Here is a 14,865-nt window from a genome sequence, read left to right on the forward strand (position 1 = left end):
AGAGAATTTCAAATGTATCTAGTCGAAATAAAACATTAAAGGAAGACACTAAGAATAACCAGCAAAGTGTAAATATTGCCAATCAGAAATCAACAAAAACATGGGAGAAACAAGAGAAAAATACAGGAGACCGAGAAAGTATAGCTTGGGATAAACATGATATTAAGCAGCGCAACAAGAATCAAAATGTCCAGGAATCATCTAGTCAAAATGTTTCAAGTAAATGCAATTGTATAGATTTATATTTAAGTCATTATTATTATACTAAATTAATATTAATTGTGTTTAGGAGAAAAAGGAAGAAAATTGTTCCCGAAGAAAAATTTGGCAAAAGAACGTATGCAAAGAATAAGAAAAAATTTGAATATCGATAAGGAAAAAATTCAGGAAATGTGTCGTGCCGATTTAGTTAGCAAGAAACCTTCACAAAAGTTTAGAAAAGGTTTGTCTGGTTTGTCTGGTAATTATATAAAATTTTATATATATCTTATATTTTACACTTTCGATAAAGTTTCGAGATATATGTTTAGACTTTTCAGTATTTTTACGTTGCTTTGTGTTTGCAGACAATGACAACTTAGGATCGACATGTTTTTATAAAAATGTTGATGTACGACTTAAGAAATTGCATAATAAAATCTTGAAAAATGCAATATATGAAAGAAATTTTACATTAAACGATGATAAATCACAAAATCAACAAAGTAATAGACCAGTTGCCGGAAATGATAAAGTAATGACAAAAGATAAATTAATAGAACAGGCTGAACGGGAAGTTCTGTACGAAGAAATGGATTGGGAACCCATGAAAGATGAGGAAATTGCGTTAGAGGTATGACCAGTATAATTGAAACATTACACGAACATAATTTATATTATAGGAGAAATCCACAATACGAATATATTTGACTATTGTATCTTCTTCAAGACTTAATCTTTAAAAGACATCTTTGTTTTATATGTTACCGTAAAAGAAACTTTAATATATTTCGTGTTTTCGTACTTTTTCTTATATAGGTAGAAGTTGTCAGGACACAACTTGATAAAGACAATGTAGAAACAGATTATATATCAAAAAATATTGTAGATTTAACACAATCCGACAAAACAGAATCACACGAAAAAGGTCCACTGCACATTGTTGTTGACACAAATGTGTTTCTGTCAAATCTGGAAATTATTGAAAAAGCAAGAGATGCAATCTTTAAGAATTATCCACGTCCTTTTATTGTAATTCCATGGACCGTGATATGTGTAAGTATAATATATGTACAGTATAGCAAAAATTTTGTCACGTCTCTGTAAAAGTTTTAATATACATGTTTTTTTTTTTTGAACATTTTTTTGATATAGGAATTAGACTACTTCAAAGATAATAAGTCTAAACATGAATTATCATTAAAAGCCAGAAAAGCCATATCTTTCATTCACGATCAGTTTTCCTCTAAGCACCCACGTATCATAGGACAAACACGAGAGCAGGCAGCGACAAATAAAAAGGAATTTTCTCTCAATTGTCCAGATGATGAGATCCTTCAGTGTTGCTTACAGATTCATCAATTAGGAAAATCAGTGGTACGTTCTTTTGTTACATCATACATAATGCACGCATATATTAAGAACGAATAGAAGTGTTATTTTTATTTTATATATGTAGGTCTTGCTATCTTATGACAAAAATCTCTGCACTAAAGCGATGATATATAATATACTAGCATTGGGACGCAATGATCCACTTGAAAAAATAGATTATTTAGATACGAGTGGTATAATGGTCAATAATTTGAATGATGGTCCCGTTGAAAAGTCTCTCTTTAACGACGAATTACGTTTAACAGATGATATTTTTGAGGATGCCAAATTGATCGTGAAAAACTTTTTGTCAACGGTACGCATTGTATGTTAGATTGTGAAATGTGTCAATTTTCACGAGCTCATATCGAACGAATATTTTTATGTTCAGATTATCACGAAGCAAATGTCAGAAATTTATGGAGAAGCAGAGTGGAAGATATATGTCATTATAAAGCCACCTTGGACTGCAATAACTGCATTAAAATGTGCTATAAAGCACTGGATTGCTGCCATTAATGAATCGTTCCAAAGACGCGCTGAATATATCCTAAAGGAATTGCTTGACGCTTTTCTACATATACCAGGTTACCTATACATGTTGTAACCTATTAAAACTATATTCTGCAACTTGAGCCTAATCTTGATGGTTCTTTTAGTGAGTGGCAGAAAATTGCAAGATGTGGAATATATTTTAGAGAAGTGCAGCGACTTGGTACAAATGGTTAATATGGATAAACACTGTGATCTCATGACCCAAACGTTCAGTACTATTACAGTAATATTTTTTTTATATATTTTTAAATATTTTATTATTTTGGGAGAGTTTGAAAATTAATACTTTCAAAATTTATACTTTTAGGAACTCAAGGAGAAGTGTAAGAAATGTATCGCTGATATCAACCTGAAAAAATTATACGATAAAATAGGCGTCGTAGAAAATGTCCAAGAACAAGAAATGAGAGCGGAAAAAGTATTCCAGTGCTTCCAGCATATCTATAATTACACACGTGACATGTGGTGAGATTTTTTATAGATATTTATAACTTCATACACGCACGCGTGCGCGCGTACAAAAATGTATTATATACATCACTTTTTGATATATATTAATAAGAATACTGCTATTCTTTCTTTGTGATTAAATATTATTATATTTATATTTTATAATAGTGGTTTGGCATGCAACAATGCAGGAATGGCATATTCTTTTACCTTCAACTCTATAGATCCACCATTGACACAAGCATCTGTACAACGTTTGCAATCAGAAATTACCAGAAAAGTGACTGATCTGACGCAGAATCTAAATAAGTAAGTTATTTCTTAATTCGGGAATAGTAACCTAGTATTTTTTTAGGCGTGAATAATTACCTGGGATGTTTTTTATATCCAATTAAAAATCACTTTGACTACGTATTGTATATTATTGATTGTTTTACGTTTTATCGTTATCTGAGATTAGGACGTTTTATCGCTATCTGAGATTAGGACGTTTTATCGTTATCTGAGATTATGTACATAGATTTACTTAATATTTTATAAAGGGAAAAAAGAATTTTAAAAAAGTATGAATTCTCGATCAATAAAGAAAATACTATAATTGAACTTTATTTTCTTATTGCTAGGATACAAAAATCACCCCAGGGATTACTCCCGGATTGATAATGTCAATAATCTGTTGATACTGATAGTTTATGACATTATTTTATGTCAAGTTATTTTATATTGTATACATACATATATATTTATGCAATTTTTTTGTAATTAGGTTACTGGTGCAGGCTGATGATTCTATAAAATATCAGACGTTACTTAGTTTACAGCAAAATTTAAGTACATTTTTGCCTGACACAGAGAGGATAACATTTGACGTGGTACCTTTGGATATATATTGTTGTGTTAAATTAAAAGAAGAAGCATTAAAGACTGGATTAAGACAACTACAAGAATTAACTTCGCATTTCTGTGCACTGGCTGCTCATTCATAGTTGTATGTATTTGTAATGTATGTATTGTAATTCAGTGTTTGAAAACATGTAGATATTTACAAAAATGTATATACATTTAATCTATAAGTTTTAAATATATTAACGATATATATTAATGATAATATATTAATAATATTAACGAAATATTATAAAAATATTTTTAATTTTATAAGAGAGTGACTGATATATCAATGGTGTCAATGAAAATGAATTATTGTGATTTATTTTTGGGTAAAAGTACTTTAGAATTGTCTTTTGTTGATTATATTGCGTATACGAGAAGTGTATCGTTCGAGAAAAAAATGTGAAGTTTTTTTTATCCATATATTTTTTACCTAAGTATTAATATTAATACAAGTTAGTCTCTTGAAAATTTTGCATATGTAACATTTTTCATTGGTGCTATCGATATTTTTTTGTAATTATGTAAACTAAGAATTTGTTTTATTTTTTAATATATGGATATTTCTTGTGTATATGGATTAATGTCATCATCATGGATTAATAACATCATTTTCTGTACAGTGAGAAAAGAAACGAATATTTTGAAGAATAAGATTGCGCAATAAACAATGGACGATAATTCGTAACACGATTAATATGATACAATTAATTTTTATAAAGATTCGCAAAACCTTCAGCAGGTTGTTGAAGCCAGTTTTCCTTGGAATAATATACATGTTTCGTCTCAATCACGTGAAAAGTGTAAGCGTGCCTCGATGTCTCACTCTTGTTTGAATAAGAAAAGTGGACCACCTGGCCGTGGATAAGAATACAAGTTCCTTTGCGTACTGGTACTGGTCTGAAATTACTTAACGGATAGCAAGGCGCCGCTCTGTCGAAAATTAGTAACTCTTGGGAATTCGGATCTTTGTTTCTCATATAACGCCTGTGCACTCCGCTCTGATGTGAGCCCGGAGCGATCCATAGACATCCGTTTTCTAGCGTTGCATCCTCCAATGCAATCCAGAAACCCAGGAGTTTCACCGGTTCAACATATAAATATGATGCGTCCTGATGCATCGTAACTGCAAGGAAATAACAATTATGTTCGGCTTAATGTTGCAGTGGTTATTACATAATAGTGTATTCTTGTTAAATCACATATTTTTATTTCAGTTAAATAATTCTCATGCGCATTGAGTTATATAAATATAATTATGAGAATTATTTAATTACCTTCCGAGCCTATTCCGGGATTTTTGTAAATGTACATTGATTGGCATACGACTGGTTCCTCGTAGTCTAATTGGAAAGCAACTTCTTTGACTCTCTCATCGAACGTGTACTTTTTGAAAGTAGGATGTAACCAATGAAGAGCGTGGCCTACCTGGAAATTATTAAGTCACCGTAAAATAATTTGAAATTATTTCAAAATATCTTCGTAGGAATTGATTTAACTAGAGGTACGGCTCTTTTGAGATAGTTTACTTTGTTTAATGACACTCTTGGATGAACCTTCAATTTCCCGTCCTCTTCCAGAGCTTCAGTCTCAAAGAAAACACTTATTTTATTGGCGCTATCCAAAAAATACTTATCCTTATTCTGAAATAAGATCATATAATCATTACTTCCGTTAACATTAATATTGACTTTTATTTGTATAACATTCACAGGAAATTAAGTCTCGAAATTAACGAAAATATAGTTTTACATTAATACATAATACAGTGATACATACAAAGAATAAATTTATGTTTTACAAAATTTATTCTTTGTACGTATCTACCTTCTTTGATAAAAATCGTTTTTAAGTATTCACAAGTTATACGTTGTACGATCATCTCTGACTGATTCTGAATCGCCATATTAATATTTATACGCTTTATACTGTTAAGTTTCACAATTGATTATATTCTTATCACCTGTTGTAACTGTATCGTATTGAATACTTTTCGTTCCGATTCAGGTGGCAATTTATTCGTTAATTCTTCTCCACAAGCTCTCAATTCTTCGATCTCTTCCGGTCGAAAGAAGTCCTCCAAAATGACGTAGCCATTTTTCTGAAACTTAATTTAAAAGTATAATTAATATATAAATATTATTTTGGCATTTTTATACATATATAAGCTAATAAAATAAGTGGTTTAAAATACCATATCTTTTTTTTAATTACAAGCGCGGAAAGAATCAAGAAATGATAATGTGTAAGAGAAGTCGCTTTCCATTATATATTATATTCATAAATTAAAAAAATGGATTTATATAAAAAATAAATATACATAAGATATAGATGCGCGGAAGAACTAAAAAAATATTTATCCATTTTCCGGAATAATCTGCAGTCTCTTTACTTGAATTTCATAGCATCATTAACGTCACCGTAAAAATTTGAATTTTGTAGTAAAAGTTGAATGAATCTGAGAACAACGAATCGCTTATTCGATTTATTGCCGGGATAAGATAAGCGGTAATTGAAGGTCGTCGGTTCAAAATTTAAAGAAATTTTGTTTCCGGTCATTTGATCATCTGACCGATCAATGTCGTAGTTTCGTTGCACCTTGCACCACGATGTTTTGAGTGATAGACTACGATTCTATAAATAGATCACGACCGATAAAGCCATCTAAGAATAAACCCATGGGCATTGCCTGCTTCAGAGGGGAAACGCACGCCCAGAGTTCCTACGTTTTTCCGTTTCACACCTATCGCATTCCATGCTTCGCGTCAGCGCCGATCATGCAATCAGATTGCGATGCGCATACATCCGTTAAAAAAGCAGCAAATTGTTTTGTTACCGGTTAAGATAGTTCGACATGTATTACGTGTGTCAGACGTTTCAGATTAGTCCAAGGTGGAAAAAACACGTGGAAAAAAAATATTTTTTTTATACAAAAAAAAATATATATATATATATATATATATATATATATAATCTTGCATTTCTCTTAATTATTATCTAATATCTTAATGGCTTTGTTTTCTCATTTGTGGCGCTGTTTATATTCAGCTTTCGAAAAAATATTTTTCTTAATAATTAGGCTACGTCGGCGTCGCGTTGTTTCATTTCCCCATTTTTTATCCGCCGATAATTTTATCCAATTTTCAGAAATTTATTTTTATTAACCGGTTATCATGCGTGCGCGACGTGTCATTAAGACTCGTAGTCTAAATAAATTATATATAAATAAAACGTTTGCGCAACAGAGATCGTCGCGTACATCGTAGTTTTGTGATTCACGTATCGGTATATAGATATACAATCTCACACGCTAGTTGGCAGAGGCCTTTCCGTGTTATCTCACATGCGAGTGCGCGTCAAAACGGGTGTTTCGAAATTGCAAAACGCCGTTAAACGAAAGCGAAACGTCACTTCGTGCGGTATTTAATTCGCGGAACGGTTTTACGAGCAATTCCCCTAAGAGCCGAGACGTACGTTCGTCTTCTTGTTGCATATTCGTTAATCGTTTGATTTACGATCGAACGGACATTTAGAGGGCCGACAAAGTCGCCAGAAAAAAAAATAAGGAAGCTGCATTCGGCAAAATTCCAAAACTTGCATGTCAAAACGAAACCTCTCCGCGGTGTTAGTAGATGGTCGGGAAAAAGGTGTGCCGGGCGCGCGGTATTTTTAGCGTTCGAAACGGCGGGATATCGGTCGTAAACATTGCCGAAAGTCACATCGCGCGATCGTAGGAAGTCCCGCGCTTGTCATTCGTTCGAAAGCTACACGGTCTCTTCCTCGTTCCGGTGACGGCTCGCCGCTCGGGAAAAACGCGCGTCGCAATAAAGACACCACGGGGAACGCAGAACGCTCGCGGGTATCTTCGAAAAATCCGCAATTTATGTGCGCTATTTTTACGTTTCGATTACGGCGAAACGCATTATTGCATCGCCACAATATAATGCATTTCCTGCGATAAAGGGGAAATATCGTTCGGCGCAGTAGCAATTTTATTTAAGACAATGATATCTGCAATCTTCTCTGCTTTGTGCTGCCCTCAGCTGAGCTCTGGCCTTCGAATTGTCACACCGCTCGCAAACAAAGAGATTACACATCGATCTTTTTTATGACAGCCGTACATCAATCACTCTTTTTCTCGAGATGATAGTTAATAATGAAGACGCAAGAAACGATAGATTTGTAGAATATATTTCATCTTCATCTCTGACAATGATTTCTCACTCCATATTCAACCGAGTATTCAACAGCATTGCTGTGAATATATTGAATTGACATTTAATTCTTCCGCCAATATATGTGAGATTTTTCTAAAACTTCAGGTCAAACGTTTTTATTAAAATATTGAGCAGCGATACAAGAAAAACGAAAAAAAAGGTTTCTTGAGAAAGTAAGTTGTAAAATTTAACGAAGTCCATCACGATTAACATTTTACGTTTTATTCATTCTGTTATATTGACCAGATAGTATAAGTTTTACGTAACAACGCGATAAAGATTAAAATTTACGATTTCAATGTGGAATTTTTCCTTTTATTTGCCACAGTTATGGTGATAAGAGACCGTTATTTGAATGATGTAATTTGAAACGGTTGTTTCAATAATGTATTTTTTTGGATATAAATGTAATCAACAGATTATTTGAGGTTTTTCGTTTAATTTGCCACAGTTTATCAAGTTAAACTCCCTTAAGTTAAAAAACCGTTGTTTGAATGATTTAATTTAAAACGATTGTTTCAATAATATAGTTGGATGTAAATGTAATTAACGGATTATTAATTACTTTTCAAATTTAATGAGATAAGAAAATATATGTATGTCTGTGTGCGTACACACAAATTAATTTTATTATTTTATAAATATACTTAACACACAAAATATATGAGAGGATATACATTTTTTCTTATTAAATATATTTATAAAATAATGAAATTAATTTATACATATACACATATATACCTACACGGAAAAAAATGAAGTTGCTTCAATTAAACGTCGACGTCACGGGCTGCCACAAGCATTAAATAGTTAATTCAATTGGATATTATTGGACCAAATATTTAAATTATTAAAACAATTAAGTATCTGATGTTTTTTGTTCATTAATATTGATGTTGCCTCAATAACACTGTTGATACAAAAAATGATGCTGTTGATACGTCATTTTTTTCCGCGTATAAAGTAGGTTGCGGTGTTCCAGACGAAAGTTATATCGTTCAAAGATGAGGGACAAATAATGGTAAAATCAATTTTCGGAAAACATTTTTTTTTTCAAAATCACATAAATTTCATCGCCATTTTTTAAATAGAATTGATTTTTTTACATAATATAATTCTTCTCTAATATTCTGCATATAAAAGTATTAAGGTAGAGTTATCAAAAAATTAATAGTTTGCGAGATATTTTATATTCCGTATCAAAATGTGCCAGAATAAAGTACAAAATATCTCAAACTATTAATTTTTTGATAACTCCACCTTAATACTTTTATATGCAGAATAACTGGAAGAATCATATTATGTAAAAAAAAATCATACAATTCTACTTTAAAATATGACGATGGTCTTCATGTGAGTTTAAAAAGTCGATTTTTTCAACTTTCGTCTGGAACACTTTTCTTTTAAATGCTTCGCTTTTCAAGCTATTCAAGTGTCTCAATTTAAATGCTGTGTATATAACACATACGCAGTTAATTGATTTCTGTAGTACTGATTCGGTTTGCGAGCATAAGAATTTTAAAGCCGCGTATATAAGCACCTCGCGAGCGAATTCGATAGCCAAACTCGCGCGGGCATACTACGTTTATTAACATTAACAAAGTTATATGCGTGCGAAGCACATCCCGAAAATAGCGTATGGCTAGTCGTTGTTGACAGGTGGGTGGTTGGGCTACGTCATTTCCCCTTGTCGTCGACATTTTTCTGAAATTTCGTCCGTATATACGAATGACTCAAGCCATCCGCGAAAGCGCTGAATCGCGTGGATAGAAATAGAATGGAATTACGGGATATGTAAGGTTCGTGGGCGTTCATCATCCGTCGTTTGCCTCTCATCTCGTAGCGCAATTACCAAGGATCAAGGTCGCCTACGGTATTTCGAATTAATTTGAGTATATATGTCGAATTCGCGAAGAGTACTTAAGTTAAAAACGTCCTAAAGGTCCTCTGATCCTATACTTCCTTCCAACCTTTTGGTCATATCGATAAAAAAAAGATGAAAAACGAAGGTTTTATTAATAATGGTAAATTTTGATAATAAATAAGAAATGTGAGGCTTGTTTTAACCGATTCACAACTCTAACTCTTAAAAAAACTTTATTATATCTTTTCCTCTTATTATTTCGAGCAATTAAAAACGTCAAAAAAAAGTTTTACTTTACGATAGTCATCTTCCAGAAATACAAAATGTTCGAAATGTTTTAAAATCTTTTATCTTCTATTATTTTTTGATATCTTTTTATACGAAAGAGATATTTTCTCTCGTTGGAGGGCGGTTTTTAATTACTTAAAATATGGATCTCTTCGTGTGATAAAACACGCTATCTATTCATTACATAACGCACCCAAAATGAAAGAATTATTGGAATATGTGTGCGCCTTTTTTCCCTTTTTCTACTGGAACAAGAATAGACTTTTCGTTGAATCTTTTCCGTTGGTCCCAAGTACGTAAAACATACACAGCGATAATATATGTTGCCCATTTGGTCTCTTTCGTTAAGATTTAAAAATAGTCTCCAAAATTCTACAGTGACAAGAAAAAATCATTCGGATCATCATAAATGGTCAAGCGATAAGGCATAATTCGATAACAACGTTTTGTTTTTACGAAATCCTCAGCTTCTCTGCGACTACGATTCGGTTTGTGAATATCGTTCTTAAAATAATTAATAAAAATTTCTCGCAGATGCAGAGGAAATTGATTCCAAAATTCGAAATCTTTCAGAACAATTAGCAATTATACGCACGCATGTAATTAAACGTTTAAAGCCCCTTGCACAATGCCAAACAACAGGCAATAGGAACAGGAAATAACCAAAAAATCGTTAATTACAACCTAAAAAGTTTGAATGCTATGATTGGTTGGCAACAAGCAATAGGCACAAAATTTCCAACGTGACGGAAACTCTGTGTCTATTGCCTGTGTCACTGTTTATTCTGCATTTATACATGATTTCTGATTTCTATTCCCTGTTCCTATTGCCTGTTGCCTGGCATTGTGCAAGGGGCTTAACTCTCTTCTTTTATTCTTATAGTTTTCCGTAAAAAAGAAATACAATTTCCGCAAAAAATAACTTTATATTTTTTAATATTTTTCTTTTAATATACACATATTTATATTATTATATTGTTAGTTACATATAGGTATTATTATTAAAAATAATGTTCATATATTACAGCTTTCAAATAAAGGATTGTAATTATAATAAACTGATAAAATTTAGAAAGCAATAATTTAAGAAATTGGGTTTAAAATATTCAAGTATTAAGGAACATTAATTGTCTACTTTTTTATCATTATAAATTGCTGAAGTATTATTTCTTATTGTTGCAAAAACATTGGAAAAGAAAGAGAAAAGAAGACAGAGAAAGAGTTAAATCTAAGCTATTAATTTAAATAATATATATAAGATATTAATTCTTTACAACAGGCAATGCAACAAAAATATAATCGTAAACGTGCGATAAGATTAAAAGTGAAAGTAAGTCAGAAATAAGTTGTTAGCAAGTTGCTACTACGTTTCGATAGAACGACAGATTATTCGAGTCATATTAATTCCCGCCGTTTACCCGCGCTTGCCTGAATTTCTTCACGTTGAAATTCAGAGCACTGGGCAGATATCACATGACCTCCGAACCGAGTGGTCCGGTCAATTATGTCATCTCGTATGGCATGAACTCCAGTGACGCCGTTAGTAAACGACTACATTGTGTACCCTCATTTCTCAGTTCGTTGATGCAATCGTTAGAGGCTCATCGTTAAGGTCGTTCTACATTAGTCGCAAGCAATCCATATTGTCGCAAGACGCAAGAGGCGCTTTTACACTGCAATCACAAGTCACAGCCAATCAAAGAAGAGATTTGTTGTAAAAATGTCATTATCAACATGTCCTAAGCAAGCAGAACTGCTAGTAGCACAAGTAAATAGTATTGCTTTCTTCGCAAGCAGTACTACTTCCGGTCGTAACGTAGTCGCAAATAGTAATCACAAGGTTTGACCAAATCCAAAATTTGCGTCTCTGCGACATGTGAATACGAGCAGTTGAAAAAATGTATACAATTCTATGGGAGCTTTCCAGCAAGCGACACAGGTTGACACAAACATCATTCTATCTCCCTTTTTTTAGCAATGAGTAACAAAGACAAAACGACACTTGTGTCGACTTGTGTCGCTTGCTGGAAAACTTCCTATAATTCCTTAATTACATACGTAAAGCCGAATGACTCGATTTTTACTAAAAGTAGATGCAACATACCGTAAACTAAAAAATATATATCTTTAATTTTGATGTACAAAAATTGAACATTTATCGATTGTTATATTTTCACCGCAATACAAGAGTTGTACTTCTCATTTTGCGGATATTTCATTATTATCATTATTAGTTCTCTCTCTCTCTCTCTCTCTCTCTCTCTCTCTCTCTCTCTCTCTCGCCCCCTCCCTTTCCTCTTTCTGTTTTGGGATCCTAAACCAAAGGCCGGACTACGACGGAATGCACCTTCATCTAAACGGAATTGAAAAGTCGATAATTTTGATCGTTTTCTGTGTCACCGGCCTATATCTGCCCTTGCATAGACAAAGATAGACAAGATTATAGTACCTAGCTACAGTGCACAATAATAGATCTACACGCATAACTTTTTTGTTAGGTGTCTAATCCTAATTCTGAGAACCGTATGGTATTTCTTGATGTAATCCACCTTCCACGGTCTCATTTTGTAACAACAAATTGTAAAATTTTTATATGAAGCAAATGTTGTCACGAGTCGACGTCTTATTAATTGTCTGCATTTCTGAAATTATTTTCGTTCTTGGTATAAAATCAACCACCGTGGAGAGCATTAGCGCATATACTTTAACTTTGGAGAAGAATTTTTTTAAATCCATAAAGTCACAGTAAAAAGATATGCGTTTAGTAAAGATGTTGGTATTACAGACGGCTTTAAGATCTCCTATAAAGGACATGTTAAAACTTCAAGCCATATGTACATTTCTACTCTTATCATCCATAAATCTTAAAACAATAAATATATATTAAAAATGTTTATTATTCCATCCATTGTTGCATTCGTTACTCTTTCGAAAAAAAATGTCAATATATTTCGAATAAATTGGTATATCTTGACGAAGAATCATTCAATCAAAATTTTTGTCAAAAACGTCATCGATTAAATTACCGTCCACGTGTCAGACTCGACGACACGAGGGCGACGCGAAGCTCCTTTTGTCCTACAGGAAAGCGGTGCGGTGTACGGGAAAACAATTCTCACGAGTATTTTTCAGTTCCGTGTGGGACTCACCTGCGCGCGAATGTCTTTCATCCCGGTGCACGTGTTATCGCAGCGTAGTCGAATCGCGGTGAATCTCGAACTTGTTCGCTGATACACGAGGTGACAGAGTGAGACCGGAACACGTCTGCAGCCGAGTGCTCGCACCAAATGACTAGGTGAGCCCGTGGATACTGCGAAGTCCGTGTCTGGCCGACGACTCGGGCTTGTGCGAGCATAGCGAGATCGATGCGTTGTTCCGCCGGAATATCACACTAGCATCTTTGATTTTTCCGCACAGATCCACCAGAATTTATCACCTGACAAAAAGTCAGGGGACCCTCGGTGATACTGACAACTGACGTTGCGGACGATTTATCTCAAACATGCGTTCGCGATGCGTCATTCAGATAACTATATCTTCCTCACGAAGATATTGCACTTTCGTGCAAGAAGATAGTCACGTGTTAAAAAGTTAATTATATTTAAGTTGATTATTCATCACGCATGATTTGATTTTACGCTCGCAGACAAAATTAATCTCGAAGTGAATTCCAAACTTTATGAAGATATTATAAAGAAAAGTTCGTTTAAATTCGTTTCTCAATTGAGTTTACTTATCAACACGCTAAATACATTCCGTACGTTTTTTATGGTTTTATTTAATGTTGAGAACAGTTTAATTTCTAAATTATAACTGTTATAAAAATTCGATACACATGTAGGTATACACTTCTTTACGATAATTAAAAAAGTTATAGCAAGTCATGGTTATTTTGACGAAATGACATGGCATAATCATGCAATAAATTGTTAAGGTAAGATAACTAATGTTTAAAACGATAATACCTCTGTCACTCTTTTTTTAATTATTCGCGTGTAAGTACTCATATACAGATAAAAAAATATTGTATTATTTATGGAAAGAGAAGTCTTTACTTTAATGAAGAAAGTACATATAATCATACATTATCATTGACGATAATTATTCAATGTTAATTAAATCATTAACATCTTTGTTTTTTTTTCTTAAAATATTCCTATCAAAGCATAAAAGAACAGTACTAAAATTAAATTTTATAACATTTATAACATTTATGTATGTCTTTCTTTATTAAAATAATGATTTTCCTTTCCATTAAGCGAATACTTTTGACCGGTCCTGTATATTATAGATTTTTAGTAAGATATATACATATGGTCCAAAAAAAAAGTTTCGGGACTGGCAATACTGCGCGCGCCAGGATGACAATATTGTTGAATCGCGGGTGAAGTATTATAGCTGAGACATTTGTTTAATTTAGTAGAAAGCTTCGTCAGAATTGGTTGCGACTCATAGCGCATTTTCATCGTATGTGTATCGATACATAATATCAAAGACGTTAAAATTGGGACAGCGTATGTGAGCATTAAGTTCTACTATAAATTTGGAAAAAAATGCAACTGTGACATTCAAAATGCTAGAATTTGGCGTCCGAACTTCGCTGAACGCAGCAGTTGGCGTTTTCAGCACGACAACGCACCCGCGCAGCTCGAGTATCATTGTAAAGACGCTTTTGGCAAAGAAGGAGATATCAGTGTTGGAACACTCCCTACTCTCCGGACTTGGCCCCTGCGGACTTTATATTGCTCCTCAAACTGAAAACCGTCCGGAAGGGAAGATATTTCGAGAACGTCAATGATAGTCAAAGAAATGCAACCGCCGAACTCAACAGCCTCTCTTACGACACGTACATTTAAACAAGCATTCCAAAATTTGTACAAGCGATGTCATCGATGTGTAAACGTTGCCGGGGAATATATTGAAAATTAAAAAGCGTTTATTTGATTTTATGTTACGTATTGCAATTTTTTTATTTTATTAGAAACTTTTTTGTCAGATTGTGTATTATAGATTTTTTGTATGCAGTATGAA

At 33.1% G+C, this 14,865-nt stretch overlaps 3 protein-coding genes across 3 annotated transcripts in view; 2 read left to right on the forward strand and 1 right to left on the reverse strand.

Moving 5' to 3' along the window:
- Positions 1–5: 5 nt before the first annotated feature.
- LOC112465140 (transcriptional protein SWT1-like) lies at positions 6–3,563 on the forward strand (the record flags this gene model as incomplete). The annotated part of the gene is made up of 11 exons (XM_025032542.1): positions 6–219; positions 290–460; positions 567–832; positions 1,018–1,254; positions 1,354–1,575; positions 1,658–1,888; positions 1,964–2,159; positions 2,232–2,350; positions 2,435–2,592; positions 2,746–2,886; positions 3,344–3,563. Coding segments are annotated over 11 exons (2,175 nt in total), but the record flags the coding sequence as incomplete, so codon positions are not given.
- Positions 3,564–3,949: 386 nt separating this feature from the next.
- On the reverse strand, positions 3,950–13,295 carry LOC112465142 (phytanoyl-CoA dioxygenase domain-containing protein 1 homolog). Its single transcript, XM_025032548.1, has 5 exons — positions 12,984–13,295; positions 5,429–5,572; positions 4,995–5,108; positions 4,743–4,893; positions 3,950–4,591 (listed from the first exon to the last, which is right to left on the reverse strand). The coding sequence occupies exons 1-5, from the start codon at positions 13,002–13,004 to the stop codon at positions 4,173–4,175; spliced, it is 849 nt and encodes a 282-aa protein (XP_024888316.1). The 5' UTR covers positions 13,005–13,295; the 3' UTR covers positions 3,950–4,172.
- The window catches only part of LOC112465141, a 38,422-nt gene continuing 36,651 nt past the window's right edge, over positions 13,095–14,865 (forward strand). Inside the window, exon 1 of the mRNA XM_025032547.1 lies at positions 13,095–13,129. Coding sequence (XP_024888315.1) covers positions 13,122–13,129 — 8 coding nt within the window. The 5' untranslated portion in view covers positions 13,095–13,121. The remainder of the gene's footprint in view (positions 13,130–14,865) is intronic.

The sequence above is a fragment of the Temnothorax curvispinosus genome, unplaced genomic scaffold, assembly GCF_003070985.1.
Source record: "Temnothorax curvispinosus isolate PA1 unplaced genomic scaffold, ASM307098v1 QBEX01014922.1, whole genome shotgun sequence".
Classification (NCBI taxonomy): domain Eukaryota; kingdom Metazoa; phylum Arthropoda; class Insecta; order Hymenoptera; family Formicidae; genus Temnothorax; species Temnothorax curvispinosus.

Excerpts from the sequence above, each read along its gene's own strand:
- LOC112465142 (XM_025032548.1), bottom strand. The coding sequence starts at position 13,004 with ATGAAAGACATTCGCGCGCAG. Across the intron at positions 5,573-12,983 it reads TGAAAGACATTCGCGCGCAG|TTTCAGAAAAATGGCTACGT; the intron begins GTGAGTCCCACA and ends TTTTAAATTAAG. Across the intron at positions 4,894-4,994 it reads CAAGAGTGTCATTAAACAAA|GTAGGCCACGCTCTTCATTG; the intron begins GTAAACTATCTC and ends AATAATTTCCAG.